This window comes from Suncus etruscus, chromosome 5 (genome assembly GCF_024139225.1).
Source record: "Suncus etruscus isolate mSunEtr1 chromosome 5, mSunEtr1.pri.cur, whole genome shotgun sequence".
NCBI lineage: Eukaryota > Metazoa > Chordata > Mammalia > Eulipotyphla > Soricidae > Suncus > Suncus etruscus.
Window position 1 is genome coordinate 399,144 of NC_064852.1, and position 25,158 is coordinate 424,301.

Here is a 25,158-nt window from a genome sequence, read left to right on the forward strand (position 1 = left end):
ATCCACCACCCTACCTGAGCCTGCTTCCAGTGAACTTATTAAAGATGTCAACCATATTATCCTGCGATCTAGAGGAATACTCTGAGTGCCTGCCTGGAAAGCATATGGTCATGAATTCAAATCCTGGGTGTCCCACATGTACAGAGTATGATCTTGATAGCTCTGCCATCTGTGATCCCCAATGCCACAAGCTATTTCCAGCTTGCACCATAGCCAAGCACATGTAAACACCATTAAAAGGCATGTTACCCAGCCATAAGCCCCACAACTAAAGAAAAAATAGTAGTGAAAGAGTCATATCATTCTATATACAACAGTTAAGTGAGATTAGGGGCCAATTTCTGAGAGTGTTATAATTGTCCAGAATTTGCATACAAGCCAACCGTGGTTTGAAGAGTTTCCCTAAAGAAGCACCAACATGGGGAGGAATCTTGGGCAAAGTAGTAGTGGTAGAAGAGGGGCAATAGTTGGGAGGCAGGCAAAAACAAGACATTCTTTGTCCATTCCCACTCTCATAATGATGTAAAAGAACCTTTCCATAATTGCATAATGGGGGACAAAAAAAGGAAGGATTGCATTCTTTGTGTTCACCCGGGCTAGGAAGAAGTGGTGGAATTAACCAGCACCCAGAAATCTTCAGCCTAGACCCTAACTTTTCCCTTTGTTTATGAGACATCAGTTTCCCCCATGAAATTCTAAGTGCAAAATATGAAGCCACAAAAGCCTTTTCTCAGCCTCTGGCCTTATCCCCACTGTCCTGTGCACTGTCTCTGTGGGTCTAGGCAGCTAGCTCAGGGTCTCAATTCTTGGGAAACAAGAATAGGGTAACAACACAAAGTGGGCTAATTCATCTTGCATTTTGTCTTGTTTTTCAATCTCATTGTTCTATTTGTTCTCTGCCCTGATCCTCAGAAATGTGTACTCCTATGGGCAGAAGCTTTGTCTGCTGTCATCAATCCTTCCTGGTGCCTCATGCCTAGGGCAGTGACTTGCATGTACCCAGAACTTAGGAAAATAAATATTGGCGGCAGAAGGAAAAGCATGCAAGGAAGACAGAGGCCTTATCCCACCTCCTTCTGCCTTTGACCCTGAACCAGACAGACAAGATCAAGGCTGGAATAGAGTCAACTCAGGAAGCAAAAGAATGGGAATTGAGGGGGCAGAATCAGCTTCAGATGCTACCAGCCCTGGGTCTCCACTGGGCTCAGCTACCCACCCCTAGACCACCTTGAGAACTGGCTTTCTCAGTGTTGAAATGGAAATAAATCACCTACTTTATGTGCTAACAAATGAGAATTATGTCCACACACATGATTAAGTGTTTCCCTTCCCCAGGGTCCCTCATCTCTGTTGTGGGATCTGTAACGAAGGAAGTCATTTTCAATCAGATGGTGGGTTGGATGGCTAGATCTCCTGGGGCTGGAGAGTTGTTTTAGGAAAAGGCAGCTTGGCCAAGCGAATGCCTCACCCACGGGGTGAACAGAAGCATCATGGGGGAAGATGTCGACAACAAGGCCCAGCCAGAAAGTCTCAAATTGCAAACTCTGGCACAAGTAGCTGGTGGTCAGGATAAAGGTCGATCTAGCATTGCCTCCGATTCTGGGGATGAGACCCAAAGTGATACAGAGCAGAAGTTGGAAAAGGAATTTTATTCATTTCATCAGAAACAGCTATCATGAGTCAGGATCAAGATGAGTTCAGATCTCTGGTGACTTCCAACGAATGTCTTAGGGGAAAAGGGCTGGCCTCTTCTTTCTATAACCTCAGAAAAGTGCCTAAACTGGGGTCACAAGATTACCCCCACTTCTTTTGACCCATCAGGGCAGGCACAGATTCAGATAACGCACAGATTTTCCTGAACAGAAAGTTGAATAAAACCGTTCCTGACATTCCAATCAAGACTAACTTGACATACCAGCTGTGGTTCTGGATCAACTGTCAGGACAATGCATTTGAAAGTATTGATCAGAAAGTCACAGTTTGGAGGGCTACGTATGATCCTAGGATGCTGGCTTCCTCTCAGGAGCTCACATTCTAGAGTGCCTAGATCTCAGATCAGTTGGAAATCCAATGTGCTAAGTAATCAGAATGGGGCCCAGAGTTCTGGCCTACCAAGAACAAATCATCCCCTTAGTATTCTGGATGGCTCATCAAGAATTCAGCATTCTAGAATAACACATTGACCCCTATCTTCCAAATAATGCCAAGGTTCTAAAGGTTGACATTGATGTTCTCCATTGCCAAACCAGGAATCCAATGTTTAAGACTTTTCAGTTCATCAGCACGAAGCTCTTTCCTCCAGAGCACTGCTGCACTGGCCACTCAGAGCTCTGTGGAGGGGTTCTCCCTGCCAGGTCCCTCATCCTGGTAGGGTTCAGGCACACGGAAAGAAACATAGGGACATGTCTTGGTGTTGAGACAGACCAGTTTCTTCAAGGTGGCTGTCTTGACAATGTTGAAGCCCATCTCGCCACCAAATGTGCTCGGCTTCCAGTACTCTGGAGAACAGATGGGATTCCCTAGGAGACCCTTGAGTGAAAAAGGAGCCCCCATTTCTATCATACTCTCCCCAAAAATTGAATTTGGATGGCACTTCTCCAGAAGCAACCCCGGGTAGAATTCCAAGGCATCAATGTCTCCGTATAGTTTTTCCAATTCAGCCGCCATCGCCTTCTCCCCTACAACAAGAAGAAGCTAGAGTCAGAGGCAAGAAGCCACTCAAGAGGATTTGAGGAAAGAAACTTCTAGACCTGCTTTCTCTAGGGGGAGAAGAAGGGACTTCAGAAGAGTTATTCAGAAGGGTACATAAGTGAGCACCTGGCCTAAAATCTGCCAGGTTTACTCACCCTTTTCCAGGGTCCAATGTAGGGAGAATGTAACTGAAGGAAGAATCAAGGGAGAGCCTGGATTGTGCCAGAAAATAGCTAAATATCTTTAAAAGGTCATGTCACTTTTTCACTACTAGTTCCCTGAGAGCTACATCAGGGCTTGCAGCTGTCATGGCCTCATCCTGCTCCCATCCTCAAGTTCAAAGATGTCAGAGGAAGTGTTCAAGCTCACATGGAGACCTACTAATAATGTTCTCTCTCTAGACCACTAAGTGATTTATAAAGAAGCAAAGATTGCTCTTCTGGAATTATGGGGAAGGGCCTTAGAGGTGGTTCAAAGGGTTCAAATGCATGATATGCATACAGGAGGCCCTAGTTTCATGCTTAGCACTCCTGAACACTAAGCTGGAAGTAGTCTCTGAGCTCCATGGGTAGAAGTCCCCAAGAAAAGAAATTATTTGTTTGTTTGTTTGTTTGTTTTGGTTTGGTTATTTTTTGGCCACACCCGGCATTGCTCAGGGGTTACTCCTGGCTGTCTGCTCAGAAATAGCTCCTGGCAGGCATGGGGGACCATATGGGACACCGGGATTCGAACCAACCATCTTTGGTCCTGGATTGGCTGCTTGCAAGGCAAACGCTGCTGTGCTATCTCTCCGGGCCCAAGAAAAGAAATTAGAACTAGAATTACAGGGAACCCTGAGAGCCACTTGATCACACAAAGTGACTGAATAGAGATTGGGCTTCCCTACCCATTTCTTCATGGGTCAGGTCTTGCCCTGGCCAAAACCCTCCCATGTGTGACAAGGGTTTCCAGGCACTTCTGGTTGCCCAGCAGCTGGGAGTCTAAACAATAACAATTCCCTAGTATACCACACACCACCACTGAATTAGGATCTGAGACCAGGTGTGCTTAATCCACTTTTAAATGATTCTTAGCCAACAGATCACTAAGACTGAAAAAAAAAAAAAAAAAACAAAACTAAAATCCTTAGTCTAGAATCCAAGCCTCTGCACAACAGGCCCTGATCTCCCAGCACAAATCCCCACACTCTTCCCCACAGAGGCCTTCTTGTTCCAGCCATACCTATGACCATTCCCATAAACAGTTCCCTTCTTCAAGACATCGTGGCCTTTTCTTTTTTTTTTTTTTTTTTTTTTGGTTTTTGGGTCACACCCGGCAATGCTCAGGGGTTATTCCTGGCTCCAGGCTCAGAAATTGCTCCTGGCAGGCACAGGGGACCATATGGGGCGCCGGGATTCGAACCGATGACCTCCTGCATGAAAGGCAAACGCCTTACCTCCATGCTATCTCTTCGGCCCCGGCCTTTTCACCCTCTGTTCCCCTATCTAGAAAGCACTGCTTTCTCGTCTGCACTCTGAAACCTCCTACCGAGGCCCAGCTTCAAGACCAACGGAAAGGCCACCCACTCTGCCCTGGTGGAGGTCTGTGCCCATTTAGCCCACCATCAGAGAGCCAAGCACAGGCACTGCCCCTTTCTCTTTCCTCCACATCACCCCCGCTCTGCTGTAGATCCCTTTAGGGCCAGGCAGTGTGTCCCAAAGGTGGCCTCACCTGTGAGCTCCTGGAATGAGGTGTAGGGCTTCAGATTGAACCTCTTGCGGTACTCATTGAAAGGCTGAAGCCTCAGCTCTCGGGACTCCTTGATGACTTCAATGGCCACATGTAGGACATGGTGGTCTGTGTTCTGCCCCCCGCCGATCTGCAGAGACAGACACAGCCATGGTCTGAGAAAAGCACTTCTGGTCAGGTGTCCTACCTGAGCCAGAAGTGAGAGCATGCTCAGCTTAGAAGCTTCCATGCTCTGTTCAGTCATGCCCAATCTTATCTGAGTCTCAGCTTCCTCCTCTGTCAAGTGCAACCTCTCTAGACTCACCATGTCATGTTGTCCCTAAACTCATTGCAACTAGCTAAGGAGTCCCCCACTTCTATAACAAATGGTTCTAGAGCAGGGGTCTCAAACTCAAAACGGCCCTCCGTACACCATTTTGTGGCCCTGCCCTAGAGGAATCCTTTTTTGTTTTGTTTTGTTTGAGTTGTTGGGTCACAAACCCCAATGTTCAAGGCTTACTACTGACTTTGCACTCAAGAATCACCCCGACTTTGCCCCCTGCGGCCCGCAGGTAAATTGAGTTCAACAACCAAGACTATGGAGGAGAAGGTCAGCCCAGAGCTCAAGTAGAAGGAAGAGGAACCTGACTGGAAAATAGAATCTGGGGCAGAAGGGACTGAGGGCTTCTGAGTGTTTAAGAGACAGAAACAGATGGTGGAGCAGAAATTGACTGGGGGCAGAACTCTGCCTCCCCTAAGATATTTTTTTTAAATTATACCTGGAACAGCTGATATGTGCTTGTCTCTCTCCAGATTAATTCTTGATTAGTCACAGATGTTTCCTTACTGAAGAGAGTTTGCTTGGGCATCTATTTTTTTAGGTTTTTTTGTTTGTTTACTTGTTTGTTTTTTGGGGTCACACCCAGTGGTGCTCAGGGGTGGTTACTCCTGGCTCTGTGCTCAGAAATTGCTCCTAGCAGGCTCGGGAGACCATATGGGATGCCGGTATTCGAACTACTGTTAGTCCTGGATTGGCTTCATGCAAGGCAAGCACCCTACCGCTGTGCTATCTCTCCAGCCCCTGGGCATCTATTTTGTATAGCTTTTTATCCCCTGCCTCAGACTACTGAGATCCAACAAAGTATACTGAGTACCTAATATGAAGTCATGAAGATCAAGTTCCCAGCTATAAGTAGGCAAGGAAACTCAGAATTAGGATCGATCCCTAGCACCATAAGTTCCTCTGAGCACTTTAGGAGCAACTTTCAATCACCACCACCAAATAAAACACTATAGTCTATTCAGACAAGATAAAGTCAACCTTGGGAGCAGAGGCAGTCTCTGTTCTTTCTCCTTCTTTCTGCCAACCTTCCTGGGAAGCAAAGAGGAAGTTAAACACTTCTCTGAAGAACTCTAAGATATATACTGTACACGTTTAATTAAACCAAACCTGGAATTTAAATCTGAAACTACAGGGTGCTGAGAAATTTTCTGTTAAAAACAGGAGGAATAGGGTTTAAAAAAAAACCTAGATAGCCTAGATAAATAGAAAGGTCTCCAGGAGAAAAATAAATAACATCTTATGGGTAAGAAATGTTGGTCCCAAGAGGGGAGGAAATGGTCAAGTCAATGCACATGTAAGAGCTCAGGGTGTTTTGGAACAAGGCTAATTGTTAGGAAGAGAGGACTCCCAAGAAGGGGCTCAGCCAAACACTGGAAAGCTACAGAGGCTGGTATCCATTTCAGCTCTGTCCCTTAGAAGCTCTGGAACTGTCTGCTGTGGGTTTATTTGTGCCCCTCGAGCTGAGATGACAAAATCCTAACTACAGTACCTGTGAGTGTGACTTTAATTGCGAAAGGGCAGTAATTAAATAAAGGTGAGATAATATTGTACTAGAATAAGTGTCCATCCGATGACTGGTGTCCTGAAAAAGTGTGTGTGTGTGTGTGTGTGTGTGTGTGTGTAAGAGGGGGTGACAAAATCCTAACTACAGTACCTGTGAGTGTGACTTTAATTGCAAAAGGACAGTAATGAAATAAAGGTGAGATAATATTGTACTAGAATAAGTGTCCATCCAATGACTGGTATCCTGAAAAAGTGTGTGTGTGTGTGTGTGTGTGTGTGTGTGTGTGTGTGTGTGTGTGTGTGTGTGTGTGTGTGTGTGTGTGTGTAAGAGGAGGTGGTGGAAGCGGAGTGCACTATATTAGCACGCTGCTGCTACCAGTCCAGGAATACCCAAGATTGCCAGCCATCCCCAGAAGAGAAGAGCAGGCAACACATTCTCTCTGGGAACATTGCAGAGAGCAGGTTCTGTGCACCAGATTGATTGTGAACTTTGGCCTCTGAGGTTGGTCCCAGAGTTAGAGTGTGTGGCCCTTTGTTATGACAACCTAGGAAATGAATAGAGGAACTTCAGGGAAACTACTGGAGCAAGGTGTTCATTCCCTTAGGCAAAAATGGGAAGGGTGAAAGCATCCACTTGCTAGGATTGCAATGAAATTCCTGAGATAAAGTAAGCAAAGTAATGCTCCCAGTGTTGACTATTCCAGAGATAAGAGACCTGTGCTACAAAGCCCTGTTATCACATCTCAGGCTCTTGCTCTCTTGAGGGTTCTCAGCATCACACTTCTGTCATCCTCTGCCTTGTGCCCAGAACAACCCCAAAACACTCCATTACGTTGAAACTTCTTTGGAAGAAGCTAGTGTCTGTGTTCATGCCTCCCCTCAAAACAGTCCTAAAACAATCTGTAGCTGCCACTGTGGATGTCTGTATATGATACCAAGACAAGTGATGGAAGAAACCTCAAATCTATAGTTCCAGAACTTCTTTCGGAGGTGTAGGCGAGGAGAACAGAGACACACCCTCTGTAGGGCTCAGGCTTACTCCTGGCTCTGCGCTCAGGAATCAACCTTGGAGGATCTCAGAGGACCATTTGAAGTTGCAAGGCTCAAATCCATTCAGCTGCATGCAAGGCAAGCACCCTACCCACTGTGCTATCACTGGAGGTGCAAGGAATCTGGAATAAGAAGGGAGTTGGCCAGGAATTCTTGAGAAAGGGATTTGTGCTTCTTTGCCAGGGATGTCCTAAGCCCTCCGCTTCCAGCATGGTGGACACAATGAGAGTGGAGGCCAGAAGTCCCGGACGAAGGTCAAGTTGTGAGGCCCCGTTCATTGCCTTGTTGATGGTCATCTTCTCCCTGGACCTTTCCTCTCTGCCTCTCTACACTCCCCTTCTTGTAAAGAGCCCCATCATTTTAGAGTGCAGCAGTGACCCTATTATCCTTAATCACTTCTTTGGAGACCTCCAACCCCAAAGAGTCACATTCTGAAGTATGAGGAAGTGGCAACTGAATGCATGATTTTAGGAAACAGCCACCATTCTATGATAAACAGAGTCTTACAACTTAATAAAGATGGGCACTTTCCTAAATATTCACCTGAATGTTGCTGGTCCTCAAACGTCACAGGTCCCCTAACCTGCGGGCCTTTAGCTTCCCATCCCCCACTATACAGAACACAGGCATTGGAACTGCCCAGTCCCCTCTCTGTCCTTTCTATCTCTGCCCAGGCCTCACATCCTTGTCCATAATCTCCCTCTGAGTCAGACAGCCTCTCTGACTTCCCAGAACACCTTGAACTTCCTGTGCAGTGGCTCACCTCTGGAGGGTGGGAAGGGAACCTTCCAAGTAATGTCCAAGAGACCCAGGGCCACTCCCAGGAATACTGAGACAACCAGGACACAAAGTTCAATGTGCAAGTACGTTAATGGGGTGCTACTCAGTGCCAGCAGAGATGGGGACCACCAGGTCACTCCAGCAGTATTGGAGGCCACTGGAACTATGTCCAGCAGGGTTCAGCATGCTTTATAATTCAACATATCAAACATAAGACCTTATGTATGCAAAGCCTGTGCCCCAACCCTTCGAGCTTTCTCCCTGCCTCCATGTTATGGCTCTGAATATGTTGAAATTTTTCCAATCATGGCCGAAAAACATTTGGTCTGGTTGGCTAGCACACAATTAAGTGCCGAAGTGATGCTAGCAGTCCTATGGCTCTTGTTCTAGTCAAGGTTGTAAGCATTAAAATGAAATCCAAAAAATACAGAGATAACAGTATTCCTGCCCCCAACCCCAGAGCCTGCCTAGCAATGCTGAGTGGATGAAAGAACAAGAAGAAGCAATGAGGGGCCAGAGAGATAGTAGAGCAGTAAAGACTTTGCCTTGCATGCGGGCAACACAGATGAGCCCAGGTTTGAATCTGGCATCCCATATGGTCCCCCAGGCCTGCTGGAAGCTATTTATGAGCAAAGAGCCAGGAGTAACCCGAGTGCCACCAGGTGTGTGAAGAACAAGAAGAACAAAAAGAAAACGAAGAAGAAAAAGGAAACGAAGAAGAACAAGAACAAGAACAAGAAGGAGGAGGAGAAAAGAAGAAGAAAAGAAGAACAAGGACAATAAGAAGAAAATGAAGAACAGAAGAACAAGAACAAGAACACAAAGAAAACAAAGAAGAAGAAGAAAAGAAGTACAAGAAGAAGAAAATGAAGAAGAGAAGAACAAGAACAAGAAGAAAATGAAAAAGAAGAAAACGAAGAAGAAAACAAAGAGAAGAACAAGAACAAGAACAAAAAGAAAACTAAGAACAAGAAAACGAAGAACAAGAAAAAGAAGAAAACAAAGAAGAAAAGAACAAGAACAAAAAGAAAACAAAGAAGAAAACGAAGAAGAACAAGAACAAGAACAAGAAAACGAAGAAGAGAAGAACAAGAACAGAACAAGAAGAAAACTAAGAAGAACAAGAAGAAGAAGAAGAAGAAGAAGAAGAAGAAGAAGAAGAAGAAGAAAAAGAAGAAAAAGAAGAAGAAGAAAAAGAAGAAGAAAAGAAGAAGAAGAGAAGAAGAAGAAGAAGAAGAAGAAGAAGAAGAAGAAGAAGAAGAAGAAGAAGAAGAAGAAGAAGAAGAAGAAAGAAGAAGAAGAAGAAGAAGAAGAAGAAGAAATGAAGCACCAACAACCACCACCCTGTTTGGAGTGGCACTATTGCCCATCTGCAGGAAAGAAAACGGGCTCAGACCCAGGCCTGCTGGCCCCTTTCTGCCTGACCCACCCCTCCAAGGCCTACCCGGCCTGCGATCTGATGAGAGAAGGCATCCACAAGGGCCTCAACTCCGTAGTCCACCAGCATGGAGGTGTTGAACAGGAACTGCTCGTAACTGTAGTCCTGGGCACCCACTTGAAAGGAGTCGGGCATGAGCGGGTGCCAGTGGTACAGCTGGTTGAACTCCATGGCAATGCGGTTGCGGTACTGGAACTGGGCGTTGAACAGCAGCTCTGGGTCAAACTTCAGTTGCAGGAAGTAGCCACTCAGCTGCTGCACGTACTCCTCGATCACTATCTTGATTGTCTCCCCTGGAGGCAGGAGTAGAAAAAAGTGGCAGATCAGAATGAGAGCATCTCCTGGGGCTTGGGAAGCAGCCAGTGCAGAGAAAGTGCTGTCTTTCCCTCTATTGGACCATTGCTTGAGGTTCTCTGGGGGCACTTTCACTGGGCCTCTTTGTGACAGGTACCAATGTGAAACTTAACTGTTTCCTGTGAGACTAATGTCCCCAAACAAGCCACCAGCTTCTCCCACATCTCCCAACAGTTGGAGGCCCTGATGAGCTCCATGTGCAAAGGACATCAGCATGGGACCCTTGCATGGTCACACTCCCGAGGCTTTTTGAAATGTTGCAGAGCTCACAAAAGATGAGTAGACGTTCACACAGAGCTATCAGTATCCCGACACCCTCCTGTGGTGGGAGAATCTTTCAAGAGATCCAAGGAGCCACAAAAGAGTAACTGAGGACACAAGGTGACTCCAGTCTCTAAATTATTCCTCACGGGTTCTTTTTAGCAGCGTTCTGATGAACGGTTTTCTCCTCGTCTTCTTCAATCACCAGTTACTGAGCAAAGGTAGAAACCAACTGAACAGCAAAATCACAACTAGTTGTCATCTCGCTCATAAAAGGAGCCACCGTTTTGGTCATTTAGTAGAGAAGATAAATTGGCTTTTAGCCCCACTTAATTGGGAGGCCTGGCTCTGTGACGGACACACCTTTTCTAGTCACCTGAGCTCAGACTGTGTCCTCTCTCAGCCTCACTTTCTTATCTGTAAAATATGCGTTATAGTCCTGGGAGTAAAATCTAGGCATAAGCCATTGGCAAGAACTGTATCTCAGCATGACACCGGGTCTGGCATAACAGGTGGGTGAGAAGTGGGTGGATGGCATAGAGATGTTGAATTCTTGAATATCATGGAAGATCAGCTAAGATCCTTGTGAGGAGGTGGGAGTAGCATGAGGTTAGGTGAGTCAGCCCTCTGCTGAGCAAACTTAGAGAAATCACTCACCCTTTCTGAATATTCATTTTCTTACAAAGGCCCTCAGATCTGATTTGAATGGTTCAAGGAACTGTAGATGGGTCATTCTTTTATTTTATTAATTTTTTATTTAAAGAGCCGTGGTTTACAAAGTATTGATAGTTGAATTGTAGGCATATACTATTTCAACACCAATCCCACCACGAATGTCAACTCTCTTCATTAGGGCTCCTATACCCCATCATCCACCACCCCCAGCCCAGTTCTCTCCAGCCCCCTGCCTGCCGCCTTGGCAAACACATTACAAAGTTCAGTGGTTGCACTGAATGTCTCACTCTTTGAAAACAGCTTTATAGGGGCCGGGAAGGTGGCGCTGGAGATAAGGTGTCTGCCTTGCAAGCGCTACCAAGGAACGGACCGCGGTTCGATCCCCCGGCGTCCCATATGGTCCCCCCAAGCCAGGGGCGATTTCTGAGCACATAGCCAGGAGTAACCCCTGAGCGTCAAACGGGTGTGGCCCAAAAACCAAAAAAAAAAAAAAAAAAAAAAAGAAAACAGCTTTATAACCAGTGTAGTTTTAAAAAATAAATTCACATGGCTTCTATGCTAAGCCTTTTCCAAGCAGCCACCTCTCTACTCCTTCTCTGGCTCTCTTTGCCTCTGTCTCCCTTTTAGCTGCTCTCCAGACTTCCTTGACGCCTCTCTTTTCTCTCTCTAACTCTCCTTCAAGATTCTAGATTCTGAGAAATCTCCTGTCACAGATTTATTTTCTCTCAGGTCCAGGTCTTTGCAAGGCTGACACTTTGAAATAAACCTCTTCTCCTTTTTTTCTTTATTTTGTTTTTGTTAGGGGGTCATATCCAGCAGTATTCAGAAGCTTCTCCTAGCCAAGGGGTCACTTGTAGCAGCACTGGGAAGGCCACGTAGATTTAAACACATCAAGGATCAACCCAGAGCCTCCCACCTGCAGAGCCTCTCTGGCCCTTCTCCTTCTTCAGGCTGCACCTAACCACAATGCCTGGCTCTTCCAGGCCCCACGAGTCAGGCACTAATTGAGACCAGACCTACAGAGAGATGCCCAGAGGTGAGAGAAAGGATGACTAGTGACTCAGAGTCTGGACAGGAGTACTGGAGTGACAGGCGCCCAGGCAGGAAACCATCTGACATTTTAAGCTACAGACTCGCCCTCAGAGGGGACACAAAAATATCCCTGAGTCACTCTGAAGACACCCAGCTCCAGGGACAGAGACAATGCAAGGCAGGAAATGAAGGATTCCAAGGGGCTTGCAGGCTGCAGTCTGAGCCTGCACGCATGTCTGTGTGCAACTGGGAACAAGCCCATGGTAAAATTGGCTAGGCACCCCCACACACAACCCGCTCATAACCCTCTCAGCCATCATTTCCCAAAGAGCTACCAGGTGCAAAGGGAGTTCCTACTCACTAGCTTAATCTAATGCATCCCAATAACCAGAGTTCACCCATGTGTCCAGCTTTGGAAACTGAGGTTCACCTGGGAGAAAGGGTTAGCATGGGCCAGAGCATTAGCACAGCCAGTAGAGTGCTTGCCTTGCATGCAGCTAGCCTGGGCTCAATCCCAGACATTCCATATGGTCCCCTGAGCCTGCCAGGAGTGAGTTCTTAGCTCAAAGCCAGGAGTAACCCCTGAGGACCACCAGGTGTGGTCCTCTACCCCCAAATAAAAGCGGGGAGGATGCTCCAAATTTCAGAGAGCTCAAGAGCTCTTTCATCATCTCTTCCGTCATCTACAGCGCTAAGACTTGAGTCAGCGAGCTAGTTCAAAGGTCTGGAGTTCATGACACACTTCCAAAAGTACTGGTTTGGTTTCTGGCCTACATGGGCTCCTGTGGGGCCTTTGGGGTAGGGTTGAGGATTCTGGTAACACCTCAGAGCTGCTGGGCCTGAGCTTCCTGGGCTGAGAATTGCCAGGAATGGACTCAGGCCTCTTTCCCTGAGTGTACCTTAGGAGAACACATGTATGCCCATGCCCATGTGCGTGTATGCACACACACGCTCACACACACACACACACACACACACAATCTTGGGGGCTCGTCCCCAAGCTCTTCACCCAGCTTCTTAGGAAGAAAAAGGGGGCTCTACAGCAGGGGTGGGCATCCTCACCAATGAGAATGAGGCGGGTGGTCTGAAAGAGCTGCTCATCATCCCAGGTGGGGTGCTCCGCCTTCAGCAGCTCACACACGCGGTTGTGTTCGCGCAGCCAGATGGTGGCATACATCATGAGCCCCGGGAGGAGCCCGAAAACCTCCTGGCCCACGGCCATCTGGTCCCGAGCTGGAACTCCCCGCGGATAGTGCATGAGCACTGGCACCTCCTCCACAGATGGCGGGTACATCTCTCCATTCAGCACCTGTGGAACAGGGCACCTGGCTACCTGGACACAGGGCTGGAGCATCAACAGCTGCCATAGCTTCCACCCTCCAGCTCTGGCTAGTCCATATTGCAATGGAGAATGGACTGTTCTGCCTCCCCAGGCCTTTTGGTTCTGCTCTCACCGGCTCTTTGGGTCCCAGCCCCCAACCCCCTTAGCTTCCTCCCACTCCAGCTCCTCTCCTGCACAGCTCCTGACTTCTGCATCAGAGAAACCCCTTAGCTCCAATTTCCCTCACACCCTGGTTTCCAAAGCTTCTAAATCCCTTCTGTGATCTTGGCAGAAGTCAAAATGTGAGGGGGGTGTCCACATATGGGAGCTCTGGTCAGCACACCTTGGAATCGTTTCCTTCTATACTCTCTGCCTCCCAACCTGGGTTTGCACTGGGCACACTAGAAGGCCCGAATCCTGCCTGCCTGCTTCCCTCCCTCCTCCTCAGGCTTCTCACAGCACTGGGTTTCTTCTTGACCCTAGGGGACCCACCCCATGCCCTCAGCACCCTGGTGGCTTCTCCCTGAAGAACTTATCACAAATACAATTAGGCAAAGTTACTTCATTTGTTCAGTAAACTTATACCAATGGCCTATTATATGCCAAGAGCTACCACAAAAAACCTTGTGCTAGGCACATTATTGAGTCCAACGTATGGGGAAATTACATGTCTTGTAGTGGACAAATGCAAGTGTCCATGTCCTAGGAGCCCGTAATCCACCTCCCAGGAAGGAGACTTAAGTGGCCACCTCTGTTCCTCTGCTGCCTGGCACCTTCCTCTAGGTTCATTGTTCCACCTCCTGGCTGGGTCTCTCAGCACATCAGCCCAATCCCACCCCACCCTGCAGCAGCCCTGCCTAAGGAAGACTATGAACAGCCCTTTCCACGAGCCTGCACCAGGCCCAACACTACCTGATACTTGAGTTTTCCATCTTTCAAGAGCCGCAGCTGATACTGACGTTCAAGATTGTCTCCGTAGATATGGCCAAGATCTACCTGAGGACAGAGAGAGGATCCATTCAGATCGTTGGGTCTAGCCATGGCCCACACATAACAAGTCAGGACCAGAGCGGCACTCATCCTCACCCCATGCCCCAAGGCCTTGGTGAATCCAGGCCCCATCTTGCCAGAAGTCTTGAAGAACTGGTGGGTAAAGTGCTGGGCGAAGAAGGCAAACATGAGGTTGGTGCCTTGGGGGTTCGGTATGAACTTTCTCCTCAGCAGGAAACGTTGGCCCAGGAGCTGAGCGTCTGGCAACTGCTTCTTCCCTGGGTGGGCAGGAGAGGGAACTCTGTCACTGCCACCTGCCTGTCTCTTGGCACTCACCAGACCATGGGTGTGAGCAGAAAGCCCAGAGCAGCCTGGGCAGAACCAGAGGCAGAACCTCTCTCCTGCCAGAGTCCCTTGTACTTCTCTACAGAAGTTCTTGCGAGCCTTCATGGGTGAAGCAATGTGGTATTTGAGATTTTCCTTAAAGCAACTGACTCCCAAAAAATAAAGAAATAAAAAACAAAGTAACTATCAACAAAGAAACTTTAAAAGGTATCCATTATGATGGCAGATAGGAGCAGGGAGTAGTGGCATGGAATGGACTCTGGGAACACTGGTGGTGGGATTGGTCCTGAAATGTGTATTCTTTTTTTTCTATCTTTCTTTCTTTCTTTTTCGAAATGTTGTACTCTTAAGCCCAACTATGAATAACTTTGTACATCACAATGCTTTAAATAAAAACATTTAAAAATATATTAGTGGCAAACCTAAAAAAAATTAAGTAACTGGCTTCATTTCAAAATAAAATGAGAGGGGGCCAAAGTAATAGCACAGTGGTAGGGCATGTGTTTTGCGTGCAGATGACCCGGGACAGAGCCAGGTTTGAATCCCAGCATCCCATATGGTCCCCCAAGCCTGCCAGAAGTGATTTCTGAATACAGAGCCAGAAGTAACCTCTGAGCACCACCAGATGTGGCCCAAAAACCAAAAAGAAGCAAAAAGAAATGAAAGGAGATGAATAAAATAAACTGGAAAACTATGAACAAGTCTTAAAACTGAAGATAGACATAGAGGAGCTCATTATACTCTCTCAACCTTTGGGTTGGTTTGCAACTTTGAAAGTCATTAAGAAAAGAGGCAAGAAAGAGGGAAGTGGAGGGATAGATAGTGGAGGAAGTGGAGAAAGATAGAAGATAGATAGAAAGGAAAGGAAAGGAAGATAGAAAAGAGAGGAGGAGAAGGGAAGAGAATTAAGATGGCAAAGGGGAAATTGGATGAGGAAGAAAAGGAAGAGAAGGAAGAGAAGGAAGAAGAAGAGTATAAAGGGCAAAAGGGATTGGGGGAAAAAGAGTGGGAGCTAAAATAGGAGAAAGAGAAAGATACAGAGATGAAGGAAGAGAAGGGGAGGAAGAGAGGAAGAAAGAAGAAGATGGAGAAAAGGAAGGGGGAAGGAAGGAGAAGGAAGAGAAACCATTGGGCTCTTGGACCCTAGCAATATAGCCTATGTCTGAGACTAGTGATGCCATTCTTCTAACTGTGTGAGCAAAGACACATGATTTCATCTCTCGGACTTTAAGTTTCTTCATCTGTAAAACAGGACTGACACCTATTCTGTGCAGTGCATTTGAGGAGTGCTGAACTAACATAAACAAGGCATAAAACTGAGAGAAGAATTTTATCATTCAGGCATCAGTGACTTTTTTCTGTAAGGGGCCAGGCTCTCCATTGCTTTAAAGGCAATACTTTCAGTCTCTGGTGCCAAAATATTGTCATATCAAATGCCATTTTGCTGTTGTAGCAGGAAAGCAGCCAGAGATGATAAGTACACAAAGAGTGTGGCTGTGATCCAGGAAAGCTTTGTTACCCAAACAGAGTGAGGATAAAAGACAGCTGGCTGAAGTCTGCCAGCCTGTTTTAAATGACACCAGCCTTCCTATGTTGGGCATAAGTCAATATCTTGAAACAGGTATCTTGTCCTCACGAGAATGGGCACTAACAGACATTCCTTAATGCTTGTTAAGATTCCAATGAGCTCTCGGGTCGGAAAGATAGCATGGAGGCATGGAGGTAAGGCGTTTGCCTTGCATGCAGGTCGGTGGTTCAAATCCCGGCATCCCAATTGGTCCCCCATGCCTACCAGGAGCGATTTCTGAGCATAGAGCCAGGAGTAACCCCTGAGCACTGCTGGGTGTGACCCAAAAACAAAAACAAAAAGAATCCAATGAGCTAATGAGCTCTCAAAGAGATGTGTAATTGAATTTTTATGCTCTAGTAAAGGACAAATCTGTGGTCAATGTTGACTGTTTGAGGTCAAGGGAACCTCTCTGGTCTCTTTTCTGTTTTTTGTTTTTGTTTTTGTTGTTGTTTTTTGGTTTTTGGTTTTTGGGCCACACCCGGTGACGCTCGGGTTACTTCTGGCTATGCGCTCAGAAGTCGCTCCTAGCTTGGGGGACCATATGGGACACCAGGGGATCGAACCGAAGTCCGTCCTAGGCTACCGCTGGCAAGGCTGACACCTTACCTCTAGCGCCTCCGCGCTGGCCCCGGGAACCGCTCTGAATTGAGACAACTGACTGGTTTCCTCAGACAGGTCAGAAAATCAAGCATCTTGGGGCTGGAGAGATAGCACAGCGGTAGGGCCTTGCATGTGGACAACCCAGGATGAACTCGGTTTGATTTCCAACATCCCATATGGTCCCCCAGCTTGTCAGGGGTGGTTTCTGAGTGCAGAGCCAGGAGAGACCCCTGAGCACCACTGAGTGTGGCCCAAAACCAACCAATCACTCAATAAATAAAATTTTTGAGAAAGAAAAGCAAGCATCTCAAGGGCAATTCACCAAAAGGAAGTGGTCTGCAACCTACAACAAACATTGAGGGTGGAGTGGTTCCAGCCAAGTGTTGGCAGCAGCCAAGATCCACCCACCCAGCAGATGAGTATCTGCTATGGATGGGAGTGCAGATCATCAGAGAGGAGCCTGCTGCTAAGAGACAGTGCTGCTAAGGACAGCAGGATCCGTGCACTGTTCTGAGTTCGCAGAAACCTCCCAGTCACAACTGGGCTGCACCACCAGAGTTCCACAGTGACACCACGTGGTGGGAACTCAAGGGACAATAGGATGCTGGAAGCCTTTCCTCCCTCTCTGTCCTGGAAGCTCAATGGGTAGATCTGAACTGAGCAAACTCTGTCCCTAGGCTTTTGCATGATCCAAAGGAGAGTGGGAAGAAAGCGATCCTTGGAGGAAGACCCCTTCGAATGGGAGCAAGTGATGTCTTGGGCAACTAAAGAAAAAATACCTGACTTTGTAGATAGCCTCATTGGCAAACTGATTCACTTGATAAAGACCCAACCGAACTTCTTTCCTTCTCTTTTCTTCTTTCCTTCCCTCCCTCCCTCCTTCCTCCCTCCTTTCCTTTCCTTCTCTCCTTTCTTTCATACTCCCTCCCTTCCTTCTTTCTTTCCTTCCTCCATCCTTCTTGTTTCCTTTCCCTTCCCTTCCTTCCTTTCTTCCTCTCTTCCATCCTTCCTTCCCTCCCTCCTTCCTTCCTCTTTCCTCCCTTTCCTTTCTTCTTTTCTTCTTTCCTTCCTCTCTCCCTTCCTTCTTTCTTTCCTCTCTCCTTCTTTCCACTTTTTAAGTCATGTGCTTCTCAGCAGGATTAGTACATATGGGTCAGGCAAAGAGACCTTTCTCTAGAAATAGAGAAAGATATGGTAGATTCTTCTGTTGTCTGTCTAGGAGACCCCTGGCAAGCTCAGCACCTTCACCCCCTTTTCTGTCCTCTTTCCCCAACCCTGTCCTCGCTCCTGGCTCTAGGTACAGAAGAGGTCCTGTCTCAGCCCACCGGTCTGGAAAACAAGTCAGTAGTTATTCTTCTCCTGAGATGCCCCAGGTCCAGTCCCATCACTCCGTCCCCATTACCTTTGGTGCCCATAGGTGTGGGGCAGTCTCGGGGCACAGAAGGGAGAATGCGGGTATAATAGGTGACATTGGAGAAGGATTCCCAGCTGATATAGTCATGTGCTGAGTTGTAGGTGGGGGGACTGGGGATAAGGTTGGAACGTGCTGCGGAGGGTAAAAAGAATGATGTCATGGGGTGCACCCATTCCCGCCTCCTTTTCCCATCAGAGTCTTCCCCACCCACTGCCTTTCTTTCCAGGTAGTCATTCTTAAAATCTGCAGGATCTCCAGCTCCCCTCAACCCACCTATGAGAACCAGGCGCATGAGCATGTCCTGGATGAAGGTGGCATTGACGAGGTCCCAGAACCAGCGCCCGTGGGTCAGCAGGAAATGGATGAAAGAAGGGCTGGGCCGCAGGGCATCGCGCAGCCAGGTCCAGAACTCGGCTGCAAGCAAGGGAGAGGGACTCAGACTCAGACTGGGCTCCAGACCCCAAAGAGGGGCGCAAGGGACAAGAGCTAGGGTGGAGATTGGAAACACAGGGTGGAGCCCTGGGAAGGAGGCCATGCATGGGGACAGGAATGGGGCCCAGGAAAGGGGCCAGTCCTGGAATGTGCTGAAGTGGAGGTGGAGGGGGATGATGTTGGTCAGGTGGTAGAGGATGCACAAGGCCAAAGCCAGGCCAAGAAGTGATGGGGCTGGAGTCAGGACACAGGAGGACATGGAGGAGGGTCTCAGTGGGGTCTGGGGAGGGGGCAGCTCACGAATGGTGCAGTTGGGGCCTGAAAAGCCCGTGCGGGTGCAGTCGCACTGGTAACGGTCCTCGCCCATGCGTACACAGATGCCTTGGTGCTGGCAGGGGTAGTAGCAGCAGGGGTTCACTGCGGGTGGCAAACATGCACTGTGGGGTTGGAGTTCCTCTCTCCTGCTTCAAGGGGACTCCAGGATTCCCCAGGCCAGTGCTCAGATGCCTCCAAGACCTAGGAGAGCTCCAGCCTCAGAGCCACACTGCACCGAGGGGAAGTCCCCTCCTCCACCACCCCATCAAAGGGGGCCAGGGAAAGAGCCAGCTCCACTGTGGCCTCCAGACAGGCGAGGCTGATAAGATGTTGCAGTCATACACAGCCCATGGACTCTCACCAAGCACAGGGTTAGGGGGATCAGAACAGGGGCCAGGACTAGGAAAGGGACCCGTCAGGTCCCACCACACTAGGAAGCTGAGGTTGTTGCCATCCCTCTCTGCAGAGGCAGGAAGAGCACGAAATCATGCCTATTTGCAGGCGAAGAAACTGAGGCACAGAGTTTGGAAATGAGTCACCCTTCCGACCACCTGCTCTTTCCTTCACAACCTTCCCATTCCCACAGACTCGGCAATCAAACCCAGGAGAACCTTCCAGAACCTTGAGGACCAGTGTGATTTGGAGGTGGGGGAGTGTTATCAGCCTGTTCCCAATGGGCCAGCTTTGGTTTATCATAAAGGGGTCCCAGCTCTGGGCTGTGCAAGAAGAAAGAGAATCCTGAGTGCTCACTTACTGCTCTGAAGCAGAGACTGAGGTCCAGGAAAGTGGCCACTCGTCCAAGGACACAGGGCCAACCCAGGGCCCCTTCGGACTAGGCCCTGCTTGCCTTCGACAGAAAGCACAGGCTCTCCTCTGCAAACACACTCCTGCCTGGGCTCTGGGCCAACACCATGGGGCGCTTCTTGTCTTTGTATAGCTGACTGTCTGAGGTCTAGGGTGACCAAAAGCAAGGGAAATGAGTTGTCACCTCAGGGAGTCCTGAATGGAGGACATGACCCTCTCAGGCTACTTGGTCCACTTCTCAGCACAGAGTCCGGGCAGCAGAGCCCTACGGTCCCCCACTCTAGGGAGGCAACACCCCCACTCCCACCTGCAACACACACACACACACACACACACACACACACACACACAGCAAGCAAGAAGACAATCAAAGGGACTGGGGCCATAGCAGGTGGTAGGGCAAAAGAATCATGCAAATAGTTTTGCTTAAGCCCTGCCCAGCCCACAATGGGCTCTTTATGGCCTGGGAGGGACTGGGCAGATCTGACGGAAAGAAGGCTGGCTCTAAGGTCTTATCAGGCTGACCCAGGCAGGCTGGCAGCAGGACCTAGGCTAGGGAGCTGGGCAGGCCTCGGCCTCACCCTCCCACAGACACAGACCCAGAAATACCAGGAAGCCCCGGGAACCTCCTTGCAGTTGACTCAGGCTGTGAATTCTCCACACAGCCCCCTGCTCAGAATCCACCAGCCCCAGAGCCCCGTTGCCACTCCCAGGCCAGCCGTGACACACAGAGCCCTTCCCTGTTTATGGGTCAGGCCAAGCACCTTGCAGGCACTGGAAACAGACCCAACCTGGCACTGGGCCCTTTCCCCCTCCAACACACAGGAGAATCTCAGGGGGTCCTTCCAGTTCCTTCGAGAGCATCCCTCAACCCCAGTATTGAAAAGTCTCTCTACCTTCTCTGCCCAGCCTCCCCCCCCCCCCCGCAGAAAGTCTTTTACATCTAGTTGGCCTTCCCTCCCCAGGGAGCACATAAATTTGGACCCTCCAAGGTCCACCAACTGTACCTGCTCCTCCCCACCAAGACCCCCAGTGGAGGGACCACACACACACACACACACACACACACACACACACGTGTTAGCAGGTAGACAAGCACATATGCATATAAACACATGTGTGCTTTCACATATGCACACACATGTGTCTTTCACACATATACAAACATGTACATAAAGCACAGAGCTGGGGGTCCCCAAAACTCAACAGACATTCATGGAATTAGTCGAACTGATCAAGGGAATGAATGTGCCAGCCCCAGCTTGGCCAGAGACACCTCAACTTCCCTCAGCTTCCCGATGATGATGCTCTGGGATTTTCCAGTTGGGGTCCTAGAGGTGCCTGGGGACATAGTCTGCTCCGGCCCCGGCCCCCCCCCCTCTTATCAGAACTGCCTCTTTACAAACTCCACCCTCCCAGATCAGCTGTCCAACTCCTTCTCCCTCCTCTGAGATCTTTCCATAAACATCAGCTGCCCCTGGGCAGGAAAGTTCTCTCCAGCTAGTAAGGAAGGATGGGCAGATGCAGTGGCAAGGTGGCAGGGTGAGCAGGGAGGAGACAGGGTGTGGTGTCTCCTGGGCTGGAAGGATGCAGTTCCAGCAGGCCACTCCCTGGCCCGGTTGCCTGTCAAACACACCTGCATTGCTCAGCCCCCCCCCCCCACAGTGGGGTGGCTCCCTGGGGACAGAGAAGGTGCTCCAGCCATCTGGGGTCCTGAAGGCAGGAGACTTGCCAGAGCCCACAGCTTGGACGCAGTAGAGCCAAAGTATAAGTTCTCCTCCCCTCTGTTCCTCACCTCCTCATCCTGGAGAAGGGCCTTGGGAGCAGGTGGGAGGAGGAGTCACTGTGACCCCTAGACTCGAGATGAAATCAAGGGATGCTGGCCAGGCTCCCTGAACCCAGCTGGATCAAAAACTGCGAGTAAATAAAGGCATTAACTTCCCCCTCCCCAACCATGCCATTGGAAGGTCCACCTAGGAGCTAGCTCAGTGCCCACTTGCTCTCCTGCCAGCTCCATTCTGTGCCCAGTGAAGGGCCCCTCGAGACAGAGAGCCAGGCCCAGCAGAGAAGGGTGTGGGAGACAAGCAAGGGGTCGGGAGGCTGCTGACCAAACCTCCGAGTCCTAGGGCCAATCCTTCCCCTTTCTGGGCCTCACGCTTCTGAGTGTTGCAGGAAGTACCAAGAGCCAGAGGCTCCCCTCTCTGCCTCCCTTTCTTCTTGGCTCTGGGTGGAGCCTGTCTGACTCCGACTTTTACATCTACTGGGCTGCCCTAGACCCTGGGAAGACAACATGGAAGCTCGCTCTCAGTCTCAGGCCAGCCTGCAGGGAGGGAATGGCTCTAGCATGTCATGAGGACTTGAGCAAAGAAGTTTCTGGTCCAGGAGTCAGAACCTCAGGTACGGGGGGAACATGGTGTCCTCTGTGAGCAACAGGGCCAACGAAAGAAGCTGAGCAGAAACCCCATAAGAATAATATTTACAGAAGCTCCTGGGGTTTGGCAGCTAATGAGCAAGCAAGAAAAAACACCAAGGTCCCAACAAGCCGGTCCTGGGCCAGAGACTTACACCCACAGTGGCAGCATGAGCAAGACTGACCCAGGCCAGCCCCGCTGACAGCTGGGCCCAGGATGGGGGAAGCTCAGGAGGCTGCAGCAAGGGATGGCACAGTACAGCAGGGAGCAGTGGTCAAGGGGCAACAGCCCATGAGCCAAGGTGGGGGACCTCACACGCTCACCTCCTCACATCCCCACTTCCTATGCACCCCCTCAGTCTAATCAGGCAGGAAGGAATTCAAGTTCTGGGGAACACCTGGCACACAGGCCTGACGCTGGCACACAAGCCCCACTCCCCAACCTCGTGGGAACCTCCATCTTTCCTTTGAGGGGATGGGACTGGTCTGCAAATACAGGCTGTACCTTCTGGGGGTACTCAAGCTCAGTCATCATGGCCTTCATTTTGCTCTGTAGCTTGGAAATACCAAAGCCCAGCATGCAGCTTGCGGTCTGCTGCTGTCAGGGTATCCTGTCCTCCTGTGTCACCCCGAGTCATCCCACAACGTCCACCACCACCACTTTCCTGTGGGCTCCATTTCCCTCCAGCCCAAACCCCACTCCTTCCCAGCCTTCAGAGGCCCAGTGACATAGCGACTCCCCATCACCTCCTCCAGAAAGGACACCTGTCTTCTGCACAACAGAGAGGATCCACATCTGCTGAGCACACACCTGGAGTCTCTGTCTGGAACACCCTTGTGCCCGTCTTTGGAGTGCAGCATTCCTGTCTTCCCATCTGACCCTGACCTCCACCGAGCTCTGTCACTCCCCCCCCCCCCAAGCAGGGTGTTAGCGCTTAGGAATATCTGTGGCTCCATTTAAGCAATTCGGAGAGCAAGACACAGACAGGGCAACACACACACACACACACACACACACACACACGCACGCACGCACACACGCATGCACACACGCACGCACAAGAGGGCAGATGAGGGCACCGCCTGGACACTAGGAACAGACAGGAACTAGGCAGCTCTGTACCTGCAGGGCCTGGATGAGGCATCAGGAGAAGTATTGGGCTGGTCCTGAGGCTGACAAGCCTGTGAGCGGTGCAGGACCGGCATGACCAGCCACGTCTGCTCCTCTGTTCTGGCTCACTCAGTACATACAGGGCAAAGTCCCCGTCTTAGGGATGGTCTCACAACCCCTAGTGAAGCTGCTTAGAGCACCCAGGAAGAAATTTCCACTGGGGCTTTGCAAACTCTACTGCACTGGTCACAGAGTCTTCTCTTCCTTTGCCTGTAAGCCAGTAGCTCGCTCCTACCGGCCCTTGCCGAGGGCCTCTCCATCCTCTCTCTTGCTCCTCCAAAAGTCCTTCGCCAAAGTCCACCTCTCCAGCAAAGCTAACTTCCAGTGCGCAGCGTGGACGCTGCAGAGCCAAAGCGTGAATTCTCTTCCCCTCCGTTCCTCACCTTCGGGTCCTGGAAGGGCCTTGGGGAGCACGTGGGAGAGGGGGGATCACTTCGACCCCTAGACTGGCAGTGAGATCAAGGGATGCTAGCCAGACTAGCTCTCTCTTCTCTGTCTCTCTCTTCCTCTTTCTTCATCTCGCCTTCTCTTCCTCCCTCTCTCTGTGTTTCTCTGTGTCTCTCCCTCTGTTTGTCTCTCTCCCTCCCAGCAGGGATCACCTCTGGAAGCATTGGGGGGACCATACGGAGTGCTCAGTGATCCAACTGAGTGATCCAACTGGGGAGAGAGCAATGAATCGTCTGATCTCTCTCCAGTCCTACCTGGCAACTACCACCTCTGCTCCTTTCCTCCCCGCTCCATCCCCGAGCGAGTGGCCAAGAGAGGGGGCGCACAGGGCGAGTGGCGGAGAAAGCCAGTCTCCACGTTGGAGGGACCGGCGCTCCCCAAAACACACACAGCAGCACCAACTGGGTCGCCGGTGTCTGGAGGAAGGAGCTCGGCGCCTTCGCCTGAAACCTGGCCCTGTGCGGGAGGGGAGGGGGCGAGAGTCGTCGGAGGAGACGGATCTGCCTTTTCCTGCCGGGTAGCGGGAGGGCAGGAGGGGACCCACGGGGGTCAGGCAGGGTCCTGGGGAGACCACGACGGGCACGCAGGTGCTCGGGTCGGTCCTGGGACCCAGGGAGCCTGGCCAGGAGAAGCAGCGCGGCTCTGAGCGCAGTGAGGGGCCTCTCCACGGGCACCTTTCCCACCCGCAGTCCCGCGACCGCCTTTCCTTCCTCCAGGGGCTCTGTGCTCCTCACAGCCCGCAGCCCAGCCCAGCCCAGCCCAGCCCAGCGCGCGCACCGACCCCTCCGGCACCCGCCGTCCGGTCCCTCCCCGAGCGCGCCAGGGAGCCCGACAGTCCGTGGCGCAGAAAGTCGGGGGCTGGAGAAAGGGAGGGGGACCCGCTTGCCAGGCCCCCAGGGGGGACAGCCGGACACCCCTGGACGCCGCCTGGACGGCCGGAGGCCCAGAGCAGGCGAGGGGCCTGGAGCGCCGGGTCCCGCTCCCGCTCGCACGGCCAGGGACCCCTCCTCCTCCCAGGCCCCCGGAGAGCGAAGGGGCGACTCGGGGGCGACTCAGGGGCGCGGGGAGGGCGCGTACCAGGCGCGGGCGCTCCGGGCTCCGCGAGGAGGACCTGGGCGGGCAGCAGCAGCAGCAGCAGCAGCAGCGGGACCCGGAGCGCGGGGCTTCTCCCTGCGTGGACAGGAGACAGGGGCAGCCTGGCGAACAGCCGCCACCCGGGGCCCCTGGACCCCGGGGCGCCGCAGGGCCACCCCGACTCACCGCGGCGCATGGTGCGGGGCGTGAGCGCGGCGCTCGCTCGCTCGCTCTCTCGCTCCCCCGTTCGGGGCGCCCTTTCTGCTGGGCACGGCCCGCCCACTCCGCACCCAGCCCGGCCCCTCCCCAGCCCGCACCCCGCTCGGTGGGCCGCCCCCGGGCACTTCCTCCGCGGCTCCCAGACCTTCCTCGGACGGCCCCAGGGAGAAGACCCTCGCGCCTTCCTTCCCTGCGCCCGACGGCCGGCTGGA

The 25,158-nt window shown here is 50.7% G+C and overlaps 1 protein-coding gene across 1 annotated transcript; it reads right to left on the bottom strand.

The window, feature by feature from the left end:
* Positions 1–1,636: 1,636 nt before the first annotated feature.
* Positions 1,637–24,942, bottom strand: PTGS1 (prostaglandin-endoperoxide synthase 1). The gene is made up of 11 exons (XM_049773068.1): positions 24,914–24,942; positions 24,731–24,823; positions 18,807–18,923; positions 18,348–18,488; positions 18,063–18,206; positions 14,242–14,423; positions 14,068–14,151; positions 12,897–13,143; positions 9,519–9,805; positions 4,402–4,549; positions 1,637–2,678 (listed from the first exon to the last, which is right to left on the bottom strand). Exons 1-11 carry the CDS (start codon positions 24,921–24,923, stop codon positions 2,323–2,325), a joined length of 1,809 nt encoding a protein of 602 aa, XP_049629025.1. The 5' UTR covers positions 24,924–24,942; the 3' UTR covers positions 1,637–2,322.
* Between the last annotated feature and the right edge of the window lie 216 nt (positions 24,943–25,158).

Excerpts from the sequence above, each read along its gene's own strand:
- PTGS1 (XM_049773068.1), bottom strand. Across the intron at positions 18,924-24,730 it reads GCCCGGAGCGCCCGCGCCTG|TGAACCCCTGCTGCTACTAC; the intron begins GTACGCGCCCTC and ends TGCCACCCGCAG. Across the intron at positions 18,207-18,347 it reads CATGCGCCTGGTTCTCATAG|CACGTTCCAACCTTATCCCC; the intron begins GTGGGTTGAGGG and ends TACCCTCCGCAG.